General features: G+C 45.0%; 1 protein-coding gene across 1 annotated transcript in view; it reads right to left on the bottom strand.

Moving 5' to 3' along the window:
* Positions 1-6,130: 6,130 nt before the first annotated feature.
* LOC106577639 (active breakpoint cluster region-related protein) overlaps positions 6,131-20,000 on the bottom strand; it is a 20,865-nt gene continuing 6,995 nt past the window's right edge. Inside the window, exons 13-22 of the mRNA XM_014155937.2 lie at positions 10,812-10,907; positions 10,608-10,679; positions 10,346-10,443; positions 9,804-9,914; positions 9,527-9,693; positions 7,938-8,077; positions 7,430-7,564; positions 7,215-7,320; positions 6,782-6,923; positions 6,131-6,357 (exon numbers count right to left, since the gene is read on the bottom strand). Of these exons, the coding sequence (XP_014011412.1) occupies positions 6,250-6,357; positions 6,782-6,923; positions 7,215-7,320; positions 7,430-7,564; positions 7,938-8,077; positions 9,527-9,693; positions 9,804-9,914; positions 10,346-10,443; positions 10,608-10,679; positions 10,812-10,907 (1,175 nt within the window). The 3' untranslated portion in view covers positions 6,131-6,249. The remainder of the gene's footprint in view (positions 6,358-6,781; positions 6,924-7,214; positions 7,321-7,429; positions 7,565-7,937; positions 8,078-9,526; positions 9,694-9,803; positions 9,915-10,345; positions 10,444-10,607; positions 10,680-10,811; positions 10,908-20,000) is intronic.

Raw genomic sequence — 20,000 nt, 5'->3', positions numbered from 1 at the left:
TTCAGAGTTCCTTTCAGTGGCACACAAACACTGGGTTGACTGACACACACTTGTTCATGTTCACTGAGCCACATATTCTCTGCGTTGAGCCATGCAACCATATTCAAAGACAATGACACCAACAAACTGCCATTTAGTGAAAAGCTGAGTTGTTCTAAAATAGAATACGACCCTCAGATAGAGCATGATGAATCCTACCACAGATATTTATAACTAGAAACATAGAACTAAAAAACATTTGTCATATGTAATGTCATGAGCGTTCTGTTTTGGTCCAGAACATGAATATAGAACCATGGCCCAGGGGTGAGGGGTGAGGAGGGGAAGGAGGGTGAGGAGGGGAGAGGGGGTGAGGGGGTGAGGAGGGGGAGGGTGAGGAGGGGAAGGAGGGTGAGGAGGGGAGAGGGGGTGAGGGGTGAGGAGGGGAGAGGGGGAGGGGGTGATGAGGGGGAGGGTGAGGAGGGGGAGGAGGGTGAGTGGTAAGGGTAAGGAGGGGGAGGGGTGATGAGGGGGAGGGTGAGGAGGAGAAGGGGTAAGGAGGGGGAGGGGTGATGAGGGGGAGGGTGAGGAGGGGAAGGGGTAAGGTTAAGGAGGGGGAGGGGTGATGAGGGTGAGGAGGGGAAGGGGTAAGGTTAAGGAGGGGGAGGGGTGATGAGGGTGAGGAGGGGAAGGGATAAGGGTGAGGGGTGTGAGGGGACCCCACACACGCTGAGGGAGGGAGGGAGGAAGAGAGAGGGAGGGAGTTTGTGTGCATGCATGTGTATGTATTTGTGTCGGAGGTGAGAGAAAGTGAATGCAAGAAAGAAAGTAAGAAAAATAGAAAAAAGAGAGGAAGCGAGAGAGAGAGAGAGAGAGAGAGAGATTGAGAAAGCGAGAAAGAGAGAGGGTTGGGGAAGGCGGGAGAGGGGAGAGGGGTGAGGTGGGTGAGGGGTGAGGAAGGGAAGGGGTAAGGTTGAGGGGTGTGAGGGGATTTGTCAAGTGTCATGTTGTTGTGCTAGCTGTGATTGAAAATAAAAGGAGAAAAAATAGCCTTGCTGACTGATGATCTCTGTAGGGGACCCCACACACACTGAGGGAGGGTGTTGGGCGAGAGAGGAGAGAGAGGGGGACGGGAGAAAGAGAGAGTGAGAGAGAGCGAGAGAGAGGGAGAGAGAGAGAGAGAGAAAGATATATATGTATACAGAGAGAGATAGAAAAGGATAGAAAGAGAGATAGAAAGAGAAAGAGAGATAGTGGAAAGAGAGATAGATAGGAAGATATATATATATATATAGAGAGAGAGAGAGATAGAAAAAGATAGAGAAAGAGAGCGAGAGAGAGAAAGAGAGCGAGAAATAGAGGCAATGTAAACATTTGTTTCCCTTGCAAATAAAGCCCTTAAATTGAATTGAAATTGAAATTGAATTGAGAGAGAGAGAGAGAGCGAGAGAGAGAGGGAGAGAGACAAGGGCAACCAGCGAAGAACAAACACCATTGCAAATACAACCCAATACAACTTGTGTGAGTAAAGTAATCCTTCTAACCCCCCCCTTAAAAGATTTAGATGCACTATTGTAAAGTGGTTGTTCCACTGGATATTATAGGTGAATGCACCAATTTGTAAGTCGCTCTGGATAAGAGCGTCTGCTAAATGACTAAAAATGTAAAATGTAATATTTACTGTTCACTTTTTATTTCACTTTTGTTTATCAATTTCACTTGCTTTGGCAATGTAAACCTGTTTCCCATGCCAATAAAGCCCCTTGAATTGGATTGAATTGAGAGAGAAAGAGAGAGAGAGAGAGAGAGAGAGAGAGAGAGAGAGAGAGAGAGAGAGAGAGAGAGGGGGAAGGGGTTTGGGCGAGATATAGTGATGCACATGCTCTGTTTTTCCAGGAAGCACCTGTCAGCAGCCGTCTTCACAGTTGAACCCCTGACCACAGTGAGTTTGATCTGAAAACTCCCAGAGCTCACACACACACACACATATACAGTACCTGAACGCTTACACACACACACACTTACACACATACATTTACAAGTGAATAGCACTGAGAACACAAGCTACTGTAAGCTTACAGCATCTTGTTTTACGGTTTATTCTGACAAGCTTTTCAGTACAGTTTGTAAGCGTTGTATACAATGCAAATTGGGCCCGATTCAGACTTTCCACAGTGAAGTAGGCTTTAAAGTGCCGTTATTCCAAATTTCTATTGTGTGCCCTCATCATTTGCATGGATGAAATGTGGAGACCCAAGCTATAGGAACTCAGGAACCACACATAGCAGTTTAAACCTGGAGCCTGGCCCACCATTCAAGATTACTGAACCGTTGTCATACAGTTCCATAATTAGTGAGGATTAGAGTAGATTTCTAGGACTATTGTTTAACCCCTATTGTACACTTTTTTCCCACCTTCCAATATTTTGTGGATTTGAACTTGAATATGGTAACTTTCAGGATGAAGTAAACCACTGTATTTTTGATTAATCGATATATTTAGCATGTAAAGGCTCTCCAATCCAGTTTTTTTGTGATTCATACATACTGGAACCGGAAGGTTCGCTTGAGCTTATTTACGGTTTCCTCGCATGTAAAGGTAGTGGAATTAAGTCAAGGCCAGAATACTACAAGCATACCTGTAAACATACCTCCGCCTCACCTTAATTTCCTTGATCTCCACCCCAAATGAATAGCAGGTGAATATCATGCTATTGTCATGAATACGCTTAGAGAGAAAAGTGCATAGAAAAGGGAAATGCGTTTTATTTACACGTGCTAACTCAGGTCGGAATTCCGCCCATACTGACTAAACTATAAACGCAAAGCAAACATACAAGCTCTTTACATGAGGGATGGTAGCAAGTGTACTGTAAGTTTAGCCCCTACACATGTATACACACACTCACACACACTAGTAGGCTGTGTGTGTGAGATTATCTACGGCATGGTGTGTGACTGCCTTTGTGTGTTGTCGAGTGGTGCCACGTTTACTGCCTGCCTGGGAGAAATACTTTTACGAGACATGAGGTCTGCACCGCAGCCAGAGCCAAAGTTTAACTAGACCTCCTGGAAACTTTCTCTCTCTCTCTCTCTCTCTCTCTCTCTCTCTCTCTCTCTCTCTCTCTCCTTCTCTCTCTCTCTCTCTCTCTCCCTCTCTCTCTCTCTCTCTCTCTCTCCCTCTCTCTCTCTCTCTCCCTCTCTCTCTCCCTCTCTTCTTCTTTCTACTTATTCCCTCCTCTCTCCACCTGTCATTTCTCACCCCCCTCTTTCTCTTTTCACACACAAATACGTCTCAGAACTCCAACACCTATGTCCAAGTTCAACGAGGTGTGGCTTTCGCTCTCCCTCCCTCTCTCACACACAAACACACACACACACACACACACACACACACACACACACACACACACACACACACACACACACACACACACACACACACACAGCTTCTGTTAACCTGAGAGGGCGAGGTCAATCCCTCTGATCCGCTGCCCGCATGCCTTCCATACGGACAGGCTGTGGCCACGGCAACCCCCCAAGATTAGGACTAATCAAGTGTGCCTCGACTTTGGCCAACTCCAATGCCTCCTCACTCACCCATCCCCCCTCTCTACCCCCACCTTTTTGGTCACCAGGCGCCTCTCCCCCCCCTTTTGTCCTGTCCAACCCACCCATACCTATCCTTCGCCCTGTCCAACCCACCCATACCTATCCTTCGCCCTGTCCAACCCACCCATACCTATCCTTCGCCCTGTCCAACCCACCCATACCTATCCTTCGCCCTGTCCAACCCACCCATACCTATCCTTCGCCCTGTCCAACCCACCCTTACCTATCATTTGCCCAGTACAACCCACTCCTACCTATTCTTTGCCCTGTCAAACCCACCCCTACCTATCATTTGCCCAGTACAACCCACCCCTACATATCCTTCACCCTGTCCAACCCACCCTTACCTATCCTTCGCCCTGTCCAAACCACCCTTACCTATCCTTCACCCTGTCCAACCCACCCCTACCTATCCTTCACCCTGTCCAACCCACCCCCACCTATCCTTCACCCTGTCCAACCCACCCCCACCTATCCTTCACCCTGTCCAACCCACCCCCACCTATCCTTCACCCTGTCCAACCCACCCCTACCTATCTTTCACCCTGTCCAAACCACCCCTACCTATCCTTCACCCTGTCCAACCCACCCCCACCTATCCTTCACCCTGTCCAACCCACCCCTACCTATCCTTCACCCTGTCCAACCCACCCTTACCTATCCTTCACCCTGTCCAACCCACCCCTACCTATCCTTCGCCCTGTCCAAACCACCCCTACCTATCCTTCACCCTGTCCAACCCACCCCTACCTATCCTTCACCCTGTCCAAACCACCCCTACCTATCCTTCACCCTGTCCAACCCAACCCACCCCCACCTATCCTTCACCCTGTCCAAACCACCCCTACGTATCCTTCACCCTGTCCAACCCACCCCTACCTATCCTTCACCCTGTCCAACCCACCCTTACCTATCCTTCACCCTGTCCAACCCACCCCTACCTATCCTTCACCCTGTCCAACCCACCCTTACCTATCCTTCACCCTGTCCAACCCACCCCTACCTATCCTTCGCCCTGTCCAACCCACCCCCACCTATCCTTCACCCTGTCCAAACCACCCCTACCTATCCTTCGCCCTGTCCAACCCACCCCTACCTATCCTTCACCCTGTCCAACCCACCCCTACCCATCCTTCACCCTGTCCAAACCACCCCTACCTATCCTTCACCCTGTCCAACCCAACCCACCCCCACCTATCCTTCACCCTGTCCAAACCACCCCTACGTATCCTTCACCCTGTCCAACCCACCCTTACCTATCCTTCGCCCTGTCCAACCCACCCCTACCTATCCTTCGCCCTGTCCAACCCACCCCTACCCATCCTTCACCCTGTCCAACCCACCCCTACCTATCCTTCACCCTGTCCAACCCACCCCTACCTATCCTTCACCCTGTCCAACCCACCCCTACCTATCCTTCACCCTGTCCAACCCACCCCTACCTATCCTTCACCCTGTCCAACCCACCCCCACCTATCCTTCGCCCTGTCCAACCCACCCCTACCCATCCTTCACCCTGTCCAACCCACCCCTACCTATCCTTCACCCTGTCCAACCCACCCCTACCTATCCTTCACCCTGTCCAACCCACCCCTACCTATCCTTCACCCTGTCCAACCCACCCTTACCTATCCTTCACCCTGTCCAACCCACCCCTACCTATCCTTCGCCCTGTCCAACCCACCCCTACCCATCCTTAGCCCTGTCCAACCCACCCCTACCTATCCTTAGCCCTGTCCAACCCACCCCTACCCATCCTTAGTCCTGGTCGTGGTACATTTCACCTCCCTTCCACCCTAGAGATACTATAGTCCTGTTTATCCTCTGAAACCTTTGGTCATGGATGTCTGTTTCCCCTCTATTATTCAGACACACAGCTCCTCCAGACTCAAGCTCCACTCTGATGTATTTGTAGTCTGCAATGGGAACCTTATTTTGGCAGTCGCAGGGTTAGTGGGGACAGGTGATTTACGACACCGGGGGCCTTAGGGGAGGGGAAGGGTTCCGCGTTTCTTTGTTTCCAAGCGCGGTCTGGATGTTGTTATGGCAGGCACACACACACACGCCATGTAGTGGGCTTCCCAGAACGTTCTGAGACTGTCGGAATGCGTGATGGGAGTGGGAGAGAGTGAGAAGGGATCGGCAGGCCGGGGTAGGTGGGATTAGGGATCAAAAGGCAGCGGGAGGGGGGAGAGGTAACATTAGCCTACCCTGCCCAGGTGGTGCGGCACTGGGGTCTGAAAGGAGACCCCCAGCTGGGGTGGATGCGGTTGTGGTGGTGGTGTGTGTATAAGTGTGTGTGTGTGAACGAACTCCGTCTAGTTGGGTTTGAACCGTAACTGATGGGATTTCAAGCCAGGGAGGTGACCCCCAACCTTTTTACAACATCTGCGCTGTGTGACACACACACACCAATTCCCCCCCCCCCCCGCCCCAAATCTACTGTCTCCTTACACCCTCCCATGTGTACCCGCTGTTCGTTTCTCTACCTCCTAGGACTTAGTACCTCATCGAAAGTAAAGGACAAGTTGATCAGCCCAAAGCTTTACAAATAAATATATTTATTTATCTTTACAATGTCTGTAGATTACATGTCCCCTCTCTCTCTTTCTCCTGAGTCTCTGTTGGCCAACAGTGAGGGTTCCAGGAGTTTATGGTTCATATGTTGGTGGTCTCATCTTCCTCAGTGGTCTCTGTGTCATGTGATATGCATGTCTGGGCTTCAGGCAGGTTGTCACACTGCAGATAGAAATACACAACCTGGACCTGTACACACACGAACAGAGACAGAGACAGAGACAGAGAGAGAGAGAGAGAGAGAGAGAGAGAGAGAGAGAGAGAGAGAAAGCCTGATACATACATTACACACACTACTACGCCAGAGAAACATGTTTAAAACGACTACTCATGGTCCGTCAAATACTTGGAAAAAGCCTTCTTCCTTACTACCTTGAAGTAATCACTGATTTGACATCAGTGACTTTTTAAAGTACAAATGATGTACATTTTTGTAGCGGTTGAAAATCAAGTCTGAAATGACAAACTTCAGAACCCTTTTCAAACCTTAAATACACGATACGATTTAAATGTCCTGCACCAACATGTGAAGGCCTGTATCTTTCCTGTATGCTACTGTAAAAGCATTCAACTATAATAATAGCATAAGCCTGATGAAGTAGCCATGACCAACCTGCACTTCCACCTCCTGAGAGATGTCCACTGTCGGGCTGCACTGTCCCAGAACAGCCACCGGGGGGCGCAGTAGACTGGGACCAAACACAGTGGCCAGGTTCATCAGAGGCATCTTGTTCACATGCTGTCTGACTGACACTCTGGAGAACAAATGAGAGTATGATGTTATTAGCAAAAATACGCATGAGAGAATGACGTCACTGGAAAAAATACACATGAAAAATATAATGGGAAGCAAGGAGAAAACAGCCTTATATATATATGCCTAGTTAAATAAAGGTTCAATAAAAATACAAAATGTATATGGGTGAGAAGTACTTTGTTATAAAAGTGTCTGCTAAATGACTCAATGTAAATAGTAATAGAAATATGTTAATATAGTAGCATGTTATTGGTAACGTATAAGTAGTGTATTAGAGGTGTTGGGAAACCTTTTGAGGTGGTGAAGGAGGAACAGGAAGGTGTTTTGGTTGACGGAGGGACAGGACTGGAGCAGAGACAACATGGTCCCACTCCTGGAGCTCAGGTCTGGAATGTCTGTTAGGGAGACACAATACAGACATGGACGGAGAAGAGGGAGTGTGTGTGCCTGCGTGTGTGTGTATGTGTGCGTGCGTACATGAGTTTGTGTGTGTATGTGACCTACCCAACGCCTTGGTGAAGCTCTGGAACAGTTCTGTTGGTATGAGAGGTTCAGGGAGCTCTCTGAAGTAGAGCTTCAGTATACCTGAGACAGCATTCACATCTACACACCTCAACCTGGACACTGCCTCACGCAGACCTGAGAGAGAGAGAGATGAGAGAGAGAGAGAGAGAGAGAGAGAGAGAGAGAGAGAGAGAGAGAGAGAGAGAGAGAGAGAGAGATGATATAGACAGAGAAAGAGAGAGAGAGAGAGAAATAGAGAGAGGTGGAGATATATATATATATATATATAGATAGATAGAGAAAGAGAGAGAGAGATATGATATAGACAGAGGAAGAATGGAGAGAAAGTAAGCGAGAGAGCAAGATCAGCATGCATTTCGTAATGATTCAATAACTGTACTTCAGACCACTGCAAACTCTGTTTAGCGCGTCCGGTCCCTATGGAAATTACAGCATGCTCTGGTTTAGTACACGCTGTCTTGAGCCGTGGCATCATGTCAACACTCACTGGTGTTGAAAGCAGTCTTGAGGTTGGTGATGTCACTGGTTGCTGCTGATAGCCTATAGATGCCCACCTCCTCCAGTCCTCTCCGCTCCACCTCCTCCACACAGCAACGCACCACATGTGGCACCAGGACACCCTCTTGTCTGGGAGAGGACACACACACACACACACAAGACACACACTCCGGTTTGTGTATGTACATACAGTAGTATATACACACATTATATGTTGTTGGCATCCTAGAAAAAAGTGTCTTGGATGTTCACATGGTGTTTTCAAATTACTTTCATTTATCCTCGAGACATGAAACACTCACAGCACACAGAGGGCAATGACTACTTTAAATTTATGTAAAGAGATCAAAACTGCATTTTTCCCCACCAGGATCAGACTGTATTTGGTACGTGGTTCCCTTTCTAGTCTTTCTAGTCTTGCCACAGATCTGCTGATCCTATATTGCCTAATCCTGGGTATTTCTCAATATGCATACTACCGTGCTCCACACTCTCATGCTCTGAGTGCATTCTCCTAGGACGTTCTCTTGAGTACGTTCTTGTGAGGACGAGAGTGTGGAGAATGCATAAAACATTACATTTGACAAGCACTGGCACTACCCCTACTGTATGACCTCACACTGCACCTCCCCATTCACTGAACTTTATTCCAGCCAGGACAATGCCAATAGAGACGAAACGAGATATACACAAAGCAAATGTTTTACTTCATAATTATCAGCTAGCTATATTCAAATCGTAAAAATCTAGCTAGCCAGGTACTTAAAAAGGCAAAAATAACCTAGAATTAATGTTATGCAAGATAGATTTACATTTGTTCGCGGGGAGTAAGCAAAAAAACTTGCTAGCTAGTTAGCCCTATCAATTTACCCATTCACTGAACCTTATTTCAGCCAGGATAATGGCAATAGAGAGGAAACAAGATATACACAAAGGAAACGTTTTACTTCTTAACTAATGTTAGCAGCTAGCTATATGTGAATCGTAAACATTTACATAGCTAATGAGATAGTTTAAAAGGCAAAAATTACGTAAAACTAATGTTATGCAAGGTAGATGTCAATTCTTCGTGGGTAGCTAGCTAGCTAACAATTATTTATGGATATCTAGCTAGCTAACAGTAGTAACTTCAGCTAATTTTTCCCATAGTTGCGTCATATTTCTGGTCATACTTTCCGTTGAAGCTTGCATCGATGCATGCTTCAAAATATGTACAAACGTAGTACGCATTCGAGAAGTGCCCTCCATGCTCTGTTTTGCATACTTTTATCTGGACTCATACTCCGACCCTCCCGTGGTCCAATTTGTGTGCTCGGAGCACGGTAGGATGCATTTTGAGAAACACCCCGTGTTCTGGTCTGTCAGAGTGGTTTCTTTTAATTTCCTAAAACTATTAACCAAACAAGAGAGGGAAACAAAAGTAGATCCCACGGTGTCATTTACGATTATGCTACAATTAACTTAGTTAAGAGATGATAAAAGGAGAGGAAGTCACTTTAGAGTACTGAAATGCACCCATTACGCAAAAATCCCAGGTCCTTAAACCTCATTGGACTAGTATTGATCGACAGGACTCACTGTGCCACCGCTCCAATGGGCATGCAGAAGATGGACTGTTGCTGGGCAGGGACCAGACAGGGCGCGTCTAGAGGGTGAGGGCAGTACTTTAGAGACATAGTCACCTCCACCTGGCCTAGAGAGAGGGTCTGTCTCCTCCATCGCTTCTGTAGGAGGCCTGGGTCCAGCTAGAACACATTCAGATGAACAGGTGACCACACAGATACAGGCACACACACCTTCTGAACATTGAAGAACACACACATCTAGACACAGATGCACAGATGCAGACACACACCTGTATAGAGGTCTTGCAAAGGACTCGGTCCTCACAGCTCTCTCCTTCCTCTGGCTGTAACACACACAGCACCTTGAGGTTCTGAGCCCCATCCACCTGGAAGGAGAACTCCTGAGGACCAACACAAGACACTGTTGAAGAGTAGTATTGATGACCTACGGGCAGCATGGCTATGTTCAAAAGTTATTTTAAAAGACCAAATCGAGTAAAAAGCATCCTTACTGAAATAGCACTGAAAAGGATCATCATCATCATGCAATTCAGGACAATTACAACATGTAGTTTATTTAAGGTTTAAAAAGGCTACTGAAGTTTGTCATTTCCATTTTTAAATGTCAGACTTCATTTTCCCTTACAAAAAAATGTATCAACCCCTACAAAAATGTCCATTAATTATAATCCACATAATAATTCCGATATCCTGATACTGCTGTGGCAAACTGGCTCAAATTAAGATTCTATATCTGTAACAACAATGATGTATGATGATTCCCCCACTCAAAATGGCTGCCGGTAGAGCTAGCCGGGATACAGCATCTTACCTGGTCCCAGTGAGGGCTGAGGCTGCTGATAGAGGAGTGGGTCTGGGCCTGGCTCTCATAGAACTCAAAGCCATCCACCTCCACGCACACATACACACCTAGGAGGGAGAGCAGTGAGAATGAAAACAGTGTGCGTCTGTTTAAAGAGCTCAATGGTTTGTGTTACAGTGGAGTCTGAGGGTAGAGTATGCTGTATGTACTGCATCTGGTTAAGATATAGACACTGCGATATAGATACTGAAGATACTGTGCAGACACTCACTGGCTGGCTGTTGTAGTCCACAGGCAGAGTGAACGGCTACACTAAGAGTCCCACATAGAGACTGTCCCTCACCTGAAAGAGAGAGAGAGGTGTGGGGGGAGTGAGCATTAGAAAAAGTGTAAGAAAGTAAAATAAAGTATGATAAAGCGAGATAAAGTAAACATAAGTGAGTGAGAGGAAACTGTGTGTGAAAGGAGGTCTCACCAGGCAGTATGCTGTGAAGGGGAGGCTGTTGGGTCATTCTCAGTTTGACACAGGAGCTGGTTAGGGTGAGCAGGTCTGGGGGAACCATTTCTATGTCTGAGAAATAACACACCCACATCATACACCACTTGAAGGACATACTGTTCAGCACAACAACATCTCATAGTTTCCCTTCGAAATTCGGCAAATTGTGGATGAATTCCACATGGTTACAAGGTTAAAACAGAAGGGACTCAAAGGTTAACAGTTTAGGCATTCATTCTGAGTGGTTAAGGTTAGGGTTATGGTTTTCGGAAGGCTTAAAACAAAATAATTAAAAACGACACTGATCACCATCAAGTATCTTCAAGTATTCTCGCAACTTGCTAGAGCATTGTGAAGTGCGTTTTTTTGTGAGAGCCAAGGAAGCCCTTCAGAAATGATTCCAAATGTTTTCGTGTTACAGCCTGAATTTAAAATGGATTACATTTACACACAATACCCCATCATGTCAAAGTGGAATTTTGTTTTTAGAACATTTTCGAAATTAATAAAAATGTAAAGCTGAAATGTCTTGAGTCAATAAGTATCCAAACCATTTGTTATGGAAAGCCTAAATAAGTTCAGGAGTCAAAATGTTCTTAATAAATCACATAATAAGTTGCAAGGACTCATTCTGTGTTCAATAATAGTGTAAAAAAAATCTAAAGCAGACACTGAATATCCCTTTGAGCATGGTGAAGTTATTAATTAGGCTTTGGATGGTGTATCTACACCCAGTCCCCACAAAGATACAGGCGTCCTTCCTAACTCAGTTGCCGGTGAGGAAGGAAACTGCTCAGGGATTTCACCATGAGGCCAGTTACAGAGTTTAATGGTTGTCATATGAGAAAATGGAGGATGGATCAACAACGCTGTAGTTACTCCAGAATACTAACCTAAATGACAGAGTGAAAATAATACAAATACAGAATACAAATATTCCAAAACATGCATCCCAAAGGCACTTAAGTAATACTACAAAAAATGTGGCAAAGAAATTTACTTTTTGTCCTGAATACAAAGCATTATCTTTGGGGCAAATCCAACACAACACATCACTGAGTACCAATCTTCATATTTTCAAGCATGGTAGTGGCTGCATCATGTTATGGGTATGCTTGTCATCAGCAAGGACTATGGAGTTTTTTTCGGATAAAAAAACGGAATACAGCTTAGTATAGGCAAATTCCTAGAGGAAAACTTGGTCCAGTCTTCTTTCCAATAGACACCGGGAGATGGAATTAATCTTTCAGGATGATAACCTAAAATACAAGGCCAACTATACACTGGAGTTGTTTACCAAGATGACATTGAATGTTCTTGAGTGGCCTTGTTACAGTTTTGACTTAAATCGGCTTGAAAATCTATGGCAAGACTTGAAGATGGCTTGAAGAATCACAGCCGTAATCGTTGCCAAAAGTGTTGCTGACGTGTATTCTCTCAGGGGGGTGAGCATCCTCCATTCGCTTTTTAAGTGCATAGATGACATGTATTTTTTTTTCCATGCCCATGTTCCAAGACAGTTGCATGATAATGGTCCATGCTATATAAAAACTGATTTCGCACATATATTATTTGGTATATGTAAAGACAACATTAAATTAAGAATAGTCTGATGGATGGCAATATTATCTATCACTTCTGAATGATGTATTATCACTTGTGAATGATGCCCAGCGTGTGAAATAAGGCAAGAAACAGAGCATGCCTTTTTTTTCAAATCATAGTCACACACTTCACGTAGCCTAGCCCATAGGCCTATATGTTTTGATAAGGTTTAAATCACAACTAAAGTGTCCAAATAACTTCTTAAAATGAAACACATTAATCCGATTTACAACCGGTGTAGAGCCGGTTGTAACTGGCATACATAGGAGGAGCATGAGTTTGCGAAAAATGCACCTCTATAATAAAGCATTACATGTATAATCGCATTTGCGGTCACTTTTGAGAAGAGTGTTTTCTGCTTATTGATTGCATTTTGGAACATTCGCGCTTATAGACTACTGCCATGTGCACATTGCTGCGCTTCTAATGTGAAGAACTTGCAGACTTGTTTACGTGCCGCTGTGCGTTTTGCTCCTAACCTTACTTTGCTACCTGACAACTTTACGGTTTTTACTTTTTAATTACCGTTTATATTTTTTGTTTTTCCCTCACCCAACTTTTTTCATTCAACTTTTTCACTACGGACGCTTTATCTGGACGTAGTTCGTCAGGACCTCCAACAGCCGAAGCTAAGTAGTAACATTAACATGATGCCTTCTAATTGCAGTTGCTGTACTCATAATATACAGGAGAACGATCGCCTTACGGCGAGGATAGCTGTGCTGTAAGCCCAACTTCAGACGCAATCGTTAGGCAAGGGTAATTTCAGTGTAGGAAAGGATGAAACAGAGTCTGTGCCACCAGTAAGTATAGATAGTAGTATAAATCCCCTCACACGGTCCCCGCAGCCGGACAACTTTCTCATGGCTTCTGGAGGGAAATGCTGTAGGAATGCTCAACCGGTGTCGCTCATTCAGCCGACAGAAACTTTCAACAGGTTCTCCCCATTAAGCAGCGAGTCGGAGTCAGAGGCCGAGCCTTCTCTGGCCTCTACTCCTCCCGTTACGGGGTCTGAGACGCCGAAGCCTCCCACCATTAGCTCTGACAAATTGAAAACCCTAGTCATTGGCAACTCCATTACCCGCAATATTAGACATAAAACGAATCATCCAGCAATCATTCACTGTTTACCAGGGGGCAGAGCTACCGACGTTAAGGCTAATCTGAAGATGGTGCTGGCTAAAGCTAAAACTGGCGAGTGTAGAGAGTATAGGGATATTGTTATTGACACCAACGATGTTAGGATGAAACAGTCAGAGGTCATCAAGCGCAACGTAGCTTCAGTGTGTAAATCAGCTAGAAAGATGTGTCAGCATCGAGTAATTGTCTCTGGCCCCCTCCCAGTTAGGGGGAGTGATGAGCTCTACAGCAGAGTCTCACAACTCAATTGCTGGTTGAAAACGGTTTTCTGCCCCTCCCAACAGATAGAATTTGTAGATAATTGGCCCTCTTTCTGGGACTCACCCACAAACAGGACCAAGCCTGGCCTGTTGAGGAGTGACGGACTCCATCCTAGCTGGAGGGGTGCTCTCATCTTACCTACGAACATAGACAGGGCTGTAACTCCCCTAGCTCCACAATGAAATTGGGTGTAGGCCAGGCAGCAGGCTGTTAGCCAGCCAGCTTAGTGGAGTCTGCAACTAGCATTTACATTTACGTCATTTAGCAGACGCTCTTATCCAGAGCAACTTACAGTAGTGAATGCATACATTTCATTTCCTACATTTTTTCCCCCTGTGCTGGCCCTCCGTGGGAATCGAACCCACAACCCTGGCGTTGCAAAACACCATGCGTTGCAAACACCATGCTCTACCAACTGAGCTACAGGGAGGCTAGTCAGCTCAGCTATCCCCATTGAGACCATGTCTGTGCCTCGACCTAGGTTGGGTAAAACTAAACATGGCGGTGTTCGCCTTAGTAATCTCACTAGAATAAAGACCTCCTCCATTCCTGCCATTATTGAAAGAGATTGTGATACCTCACATCTCAAAATAGGGCTACTTAATGTTAGATCCCTCACTTCCAAGGCAGTTATAGTCAATGAACTAATCACTGATCACAATCTTGATGTGATTGGCCTGACTGATACATGGCTTAAGCCTGATGAATTTACTGTGTTAAATGAGGCCTCACCTCCTGGTTACACCAGTGACCATATCCCCCGCGCATCCCGCAATGGTGGAGGTGTTGCTAACATTTACGATAGCAAATTTCAATTCACAAAAAACCCACCGACGTTTTCGTCTTTTGAGCTTCTAGTCATGAAATCTATGCAGCCTACTCAATCACTTTTTATAGCTACTGTTTACAGGCCTCCTGGGCCATATACAGCGTTCCTCACTGACTTCCCTGAATTCCTATCGGACCTTGTAGTCATAGCAGATAATGTTAACATTTTTGGTGACTTTAATATTCACATGGAAAAGTCCACAGACCCACTCCAAAAGGCTTTCGGAGCCATCATCGACTCAGTGGGTTTTGCCCAACATGTCTCCGGACCTACTCACTGCCACAGTCATACTCTGGACCTAGTTTTGTCCCATGGAATAAAAGTTGTGGATCTTAATGTTTTTCCTCATAATCCTGGACTATCGGACCACCATTTTATTACGTTTGCAATCGCAACAAATAATCTGCTCAGACCCCAACCAAGGAGCATCAAAAGTCTTACTATAAATTCTCAGACAACCCAAAGATTCCTTGATGACCTTCCAGAGTCCCTCTGCCTACCCAAGGACGTCAGAGGACAAAAATCAGTTAACCACCTAACTGAGGAACTCAATTTAACCTTGCGCAATACCCTAGATGCAGTAGCACCCCTAAAAATGAAAAACATTTGTCATAAGAAACTAGCTCCCTGATATACAGAAAATACCCGAGCTCTGAAGCAAGCCTCCAGAAAATTGGAACGGAAATGGCGCCACACCAAACTGGAAGTCTTCTGACTAGCTTGGAAAGACAGTACCGTGCAGTATCGAAGAGCCCTCACTGCTGCTCGATCATCCTATTTTTCCAACTTAATTGAGAAAAATAAGAACAATCCGAAATTTATTTTTTGATACTGTCGCAAAGCTAACTAAAAAGCAGCATTCCCCAAGACAGGATGGCTTTCACTTCAGCAGTAATAAATTCATGAACTTCTTTGAGGAAAAGATCATGATCATTAGAAAGCAAATTATGGACTCCTCTTTAAATCTGCATATTCCTCCAAAGCTCAGTTGTCCTGAGTCTGCACAACTCTGCCAGGACCGAGGATCAAGGGAGACACTCAAGTGTTTTAGTATTATATCTCTTGACACAATGATGAAAAGAATTATGGCCTCTAAACCTTCAAGCTGCATACTGGACCCTATTCCAACTAAACTACTGAAAGAGCTGCTTTCTGTGCTTGGCCCTCCTATGTTGAACATAATAAATGACTCTCTATCCACCGGATGTGTACCAAACTTACTAAAAGTGGCAGTAATAAAGCCTCTCTTGAAAAAGCCAAACCTTGACCCAGAGAATATAAAGAACTATCGTCCTATATCGAATCGCCTTTTCCTCTCAAAAATGTTAAAAAAGCTGTTGCGCAGCAACTCACTGCCTTCCTGAAGACAAACAATGTATATGGAATGCTTCAGTCTGCTTTTAGACCCCATCATAGCACTGAGACTGCACTTGTGAAGGTGGTAAATGACCTTTTAATGGTGTCAGACCGAGGCTCTGCATCTGTCCTCGTGCTCCTAGACCTTAGTGCGGCTTTTGATACCATCGATCACCACATTCTTTTGGAGAGATTGGAAACCCAAATTGGTCTACATGGACAGGTTCTGGCCTGGTTTAGATCTTATCTGTCGGAAAGATATCAGTTTGTCTCTGTGAATGGTTTGTCCTCTGACAAATCAACTGTACATTTCGGTGTTCCTCAAGGTTCCGTTTTAGGACCACTATTGTTTTCACTATATATTTTACCTCTTGGGGATGTCATTCGAAAACATAATGTTAACTTTCACTGCTCTGCGGATGACACACAGCTGTACATTTCAATGAAACATGGTGAAGCCCCAAAATTGCCCTCGCTGGAAGCCTGTGTTTCAGACATAAGGAAGTGGATGGCTGCAAACGTTTTACTTTTAAACTCGGACAAAACAGAGATGCTTGTTCTAGGTCCCAAGAAACAAAGAGATCTTCTGTTGAATCTGACAATTAATCTTGATGGTTGTACAGTCGTCTCAAATAAAACTGTGAAGGACCTCGGCGTTACTCTGGACCCTGATCTCTCTTTTGACGAACATATCAAGACTGTTTCAAGGACAGCTTTTTTCCATTTACGTAACATTGCAAAAATCTGAAATCTTCTGTCCAAAAATGATGCAGAAAAATTAATCCATGCTTTTGTTACTTCTAGGTTAGACTACTGCAATGCTCTACTTTCCGGCTACCCGGATAAAGCACTAAATAAACTTCAGTTAGTGCTAAATACAGCTGCTAGAATCCTGACTATAACCAAAAAATTTGATCATATTACTCCAGTGCTAGCCTCCGTACACTGGCTTCCTGTTAAGGCAAGGGCTGATTTCAAGGTTTTACTGCTAACCTACAAAGCATTACATGGGCCTGCTCCTTTCCGATTTGGTCATGCCGTACATACCTACACGTACGCTACGGTCACAAGACGCAGGCCTCCTAATTGTCCCTAGAATTTCTAGCAAACAGCTGGAGGCAGGGCTTTCTCCTATAGAGCTCCATTTTTATGGAATGGTCTGCCTACCCATGTGAGAGACATAGACCCGGTCTCAACCTTTAAGTCTTTATTGAAGACTCATCTCTTCAGTAGGTCCTATGATTGAGTGTAGTCTGGCCCAGGAGTGTGAAGGTGAACGGAAAGGCGCTGGAGCAACGAACCGCCCTTGCTCTCTCTGCCTGGCCGGTTCCCCTCTCTCCACTGGGATTCTCTGCCTCTAACCCTATTACAGGGGCTGAGTCACTGGCTTACTGGTGCTCTTCCATGCCGTCCCTAGGAGGGGTGCGTCACTTGAGTGGGTTGAGTCACTGATGTGGTCTTCCTGTCTGGGTTGGCACCCCCCTTGAGTTGTGCCGTGGCGGAGATCTTTGTGGGCTATACTCGGGCCTTGTCTCAGGATGGTATGTTGGTGTTTGAAGATATCCCTCTAGTGGTGTGGGGGCTGTGCTTTGGCAAAGTGGGTGGGGTTATATCCTGCCTGTTTGTCCCTGTCCTGGGGTATCATCGGATGGGGCCACAGTGTCTCCTGACCCCTCCTGTCTCAGCCTCCAGTATTTATGCTGCAGTAGTTTATGTGTCGGGGGGCTAGGGTCAGTCTGTTATATCTGGAGTATTTCTCCTGTCTTATCCGATGTCCTGTGTGAATTTAAGTATGCTCTCTCTAATTCTCTCTTCCTCTCTTTCTTTCTTTCTTTCTTTCTTTCTTTCTTTCTTTCTTTCTTTCTTTCTTTCTTTCTTTCTTTCTTTCTTTCTTTCTTTCTTCTCTCTCGGAGGACCTGAGCCCTAGGACCATGCCTCAGGACTACCTGGCATGATGACTCCTTGTTGTCCCCAGTCCACCTGGCCATGCTGCTGCTCCAGTTCCAACTGTTCTGCCTGCGGCTATGGAACCCCGACCTGTTCACTGTGATTACTATTATTTGACCATGCTGGTCATTTACTAACATTTGAACATCTTGGCCATGTTCTGTTATAATCTCCACCCGGCACAGCCAGAAGAGGACTGGCCACCCCTCATAGCCTGGTTCCTCTCTAGGTTTCTTCCTAGGTTTTGGCCTTTCTAGGGAGTTTTTCCTAGCCACCGTGCTTCTACACCTGCATTGCTTGCTGTTTGGGGTTTTAGGCTGGGTTTCTGTACAGCACTTTGATATATCAGCTGATGTAAGAAGGGCTATATAAATCAATTTGATTTGATTTGAAGAAATAGCCTAATAGTTTATCAACATTTTAAGCTAAACGTTCTGATCTGTTGCATCAGCCTCATTCATTTTAAAAGGTTTTTTATGCGAATGGTTGTTTTAATTTGGGATCTATCACATCCCACAACTGTCCCAGTGTATGTTTGGAATATTTATTTATTGCACAGAAGGACAAGTTGACCAATAGAATAGGTCAACTTTTGCTTTGCTCTTCGTTAGGCATACTCATCTTGTTAGCTGATGAAAAGTAGGCTAAATGTGGACAGTTCTTCTAAAATCTTCAATATGCACCACGGAATTCGATAAGATGGAGGCGCACAGTTTCCCTAATGTGTCTGTCTTCAATTGTAGCCTAATTCTTAGCTAAGATGCCTGTAAGACAGAACCAATCACTTGACGGGCATTGACTAATAAGAATTGAGATATCTGAGAGAGCCATGTGATTGAGAGGTGCTTCAGAGCACGGCAGACGGAAGAAGGGAATTATAATTATTATATTCAGCTCAAGGGCACAACGGCCACTTTGGCCACAAAAGGCATGGATCTTTTAGGGGGCATTACGGCCACACAAGGGGGATGCCGCTGGGAAATTTGAGGCCTGGTGAAAATATTATCAAGTGCTTGTCAAATTGTGAATGAGAGACTGATGAAGTGTGTACAGCATGCACAAAAAACAAATCAGAATTTGTGCCTTTCAAGCAAAAAAAATTCAAATCATCATTAGAGTCGCATCATGCTGCCTTAGAAGGTATTAAAAATCTAAACATATAGCCCAACGTTTGTATCTCAACTAAAGTTGCATAAATAACTCTAAATTATAGGAGGGCCTGTTTCTCTGTTAACCGCTCATCACATTAATAGCCGCATGTGCCCATTTCCTTGGAAATAGTTTGGAGAAGATATCCTTTCTATTTTATTCAGCTATGTTCAATTGTATTCTTCATACTATAAAATAATACAAAAATAATGCTACGAAATTTTAAGCAAAACTTGTCTGCTAAATGAACTAGCGTAGCCCACAGTCTTTGGCATAGCCATATCAGGGCCTAACATAAGGACAACTCAGAGTATACTATTCTGTTCTTCTGAAATAGACAATATTTTCTTCATATCATTTTTCTTTAGGCCTATCTAAAATAGACAATGGACTTATTATGATGTTGTAGTCTATATTAAATGTAGAAATTGACTTGTAGCTGTTCTAAAGGTCTGCATCAGTGGCTTGTAGGCTATGCATGGAATACAGATGTTAAACGTGTTTATGTTAATTAATGGTCAATTACCGTGAGACCGTCAGTTATTTGCTTGACAATCACCGGCTGACAAAATGTCATGACCTCCACAGCCCTATTTGCACCCCCTTCTTTTGTCCTCAGAATAGCCTCAATTGGTCTGGGCATGGACTCTACAAGGTGTCGAAAGAGTTCCACAGGGATGCTGGCCCATGTCGACTCCAATGCTTCCCACAGTTGTGTCAAGTTGGCTGGATGTCCTTTGGGTAGTGGACCATTCTTGATACCCACGGGAAACTGTTCAGCATGAAAAACTCTGCAGCGTTGCAGTTCTTGACACAAACCGGTGTGCCTGGCACCTACTACCATACCCCGATCAAAGGCACTTAAATCCTTTGTCTTG

The sequence above is a fragment of the Salmo salar genome, chromosome ssa18, assembly GCF_905237065.1.
Source record: "Salmo salar chromosome ssa18, Ssal_v3.1, whole genome shotgun sequence".
NCBI lineage: Eukaryota > Metazoa > Chordata > Actinopteri > Salmoniformes > Salmonidae > Salmo > Salmo salar.
Note: the sequence above shows the minus strand (reverse complement) of the source record. Positions and strands in the feature narration are given on the sequence as shown.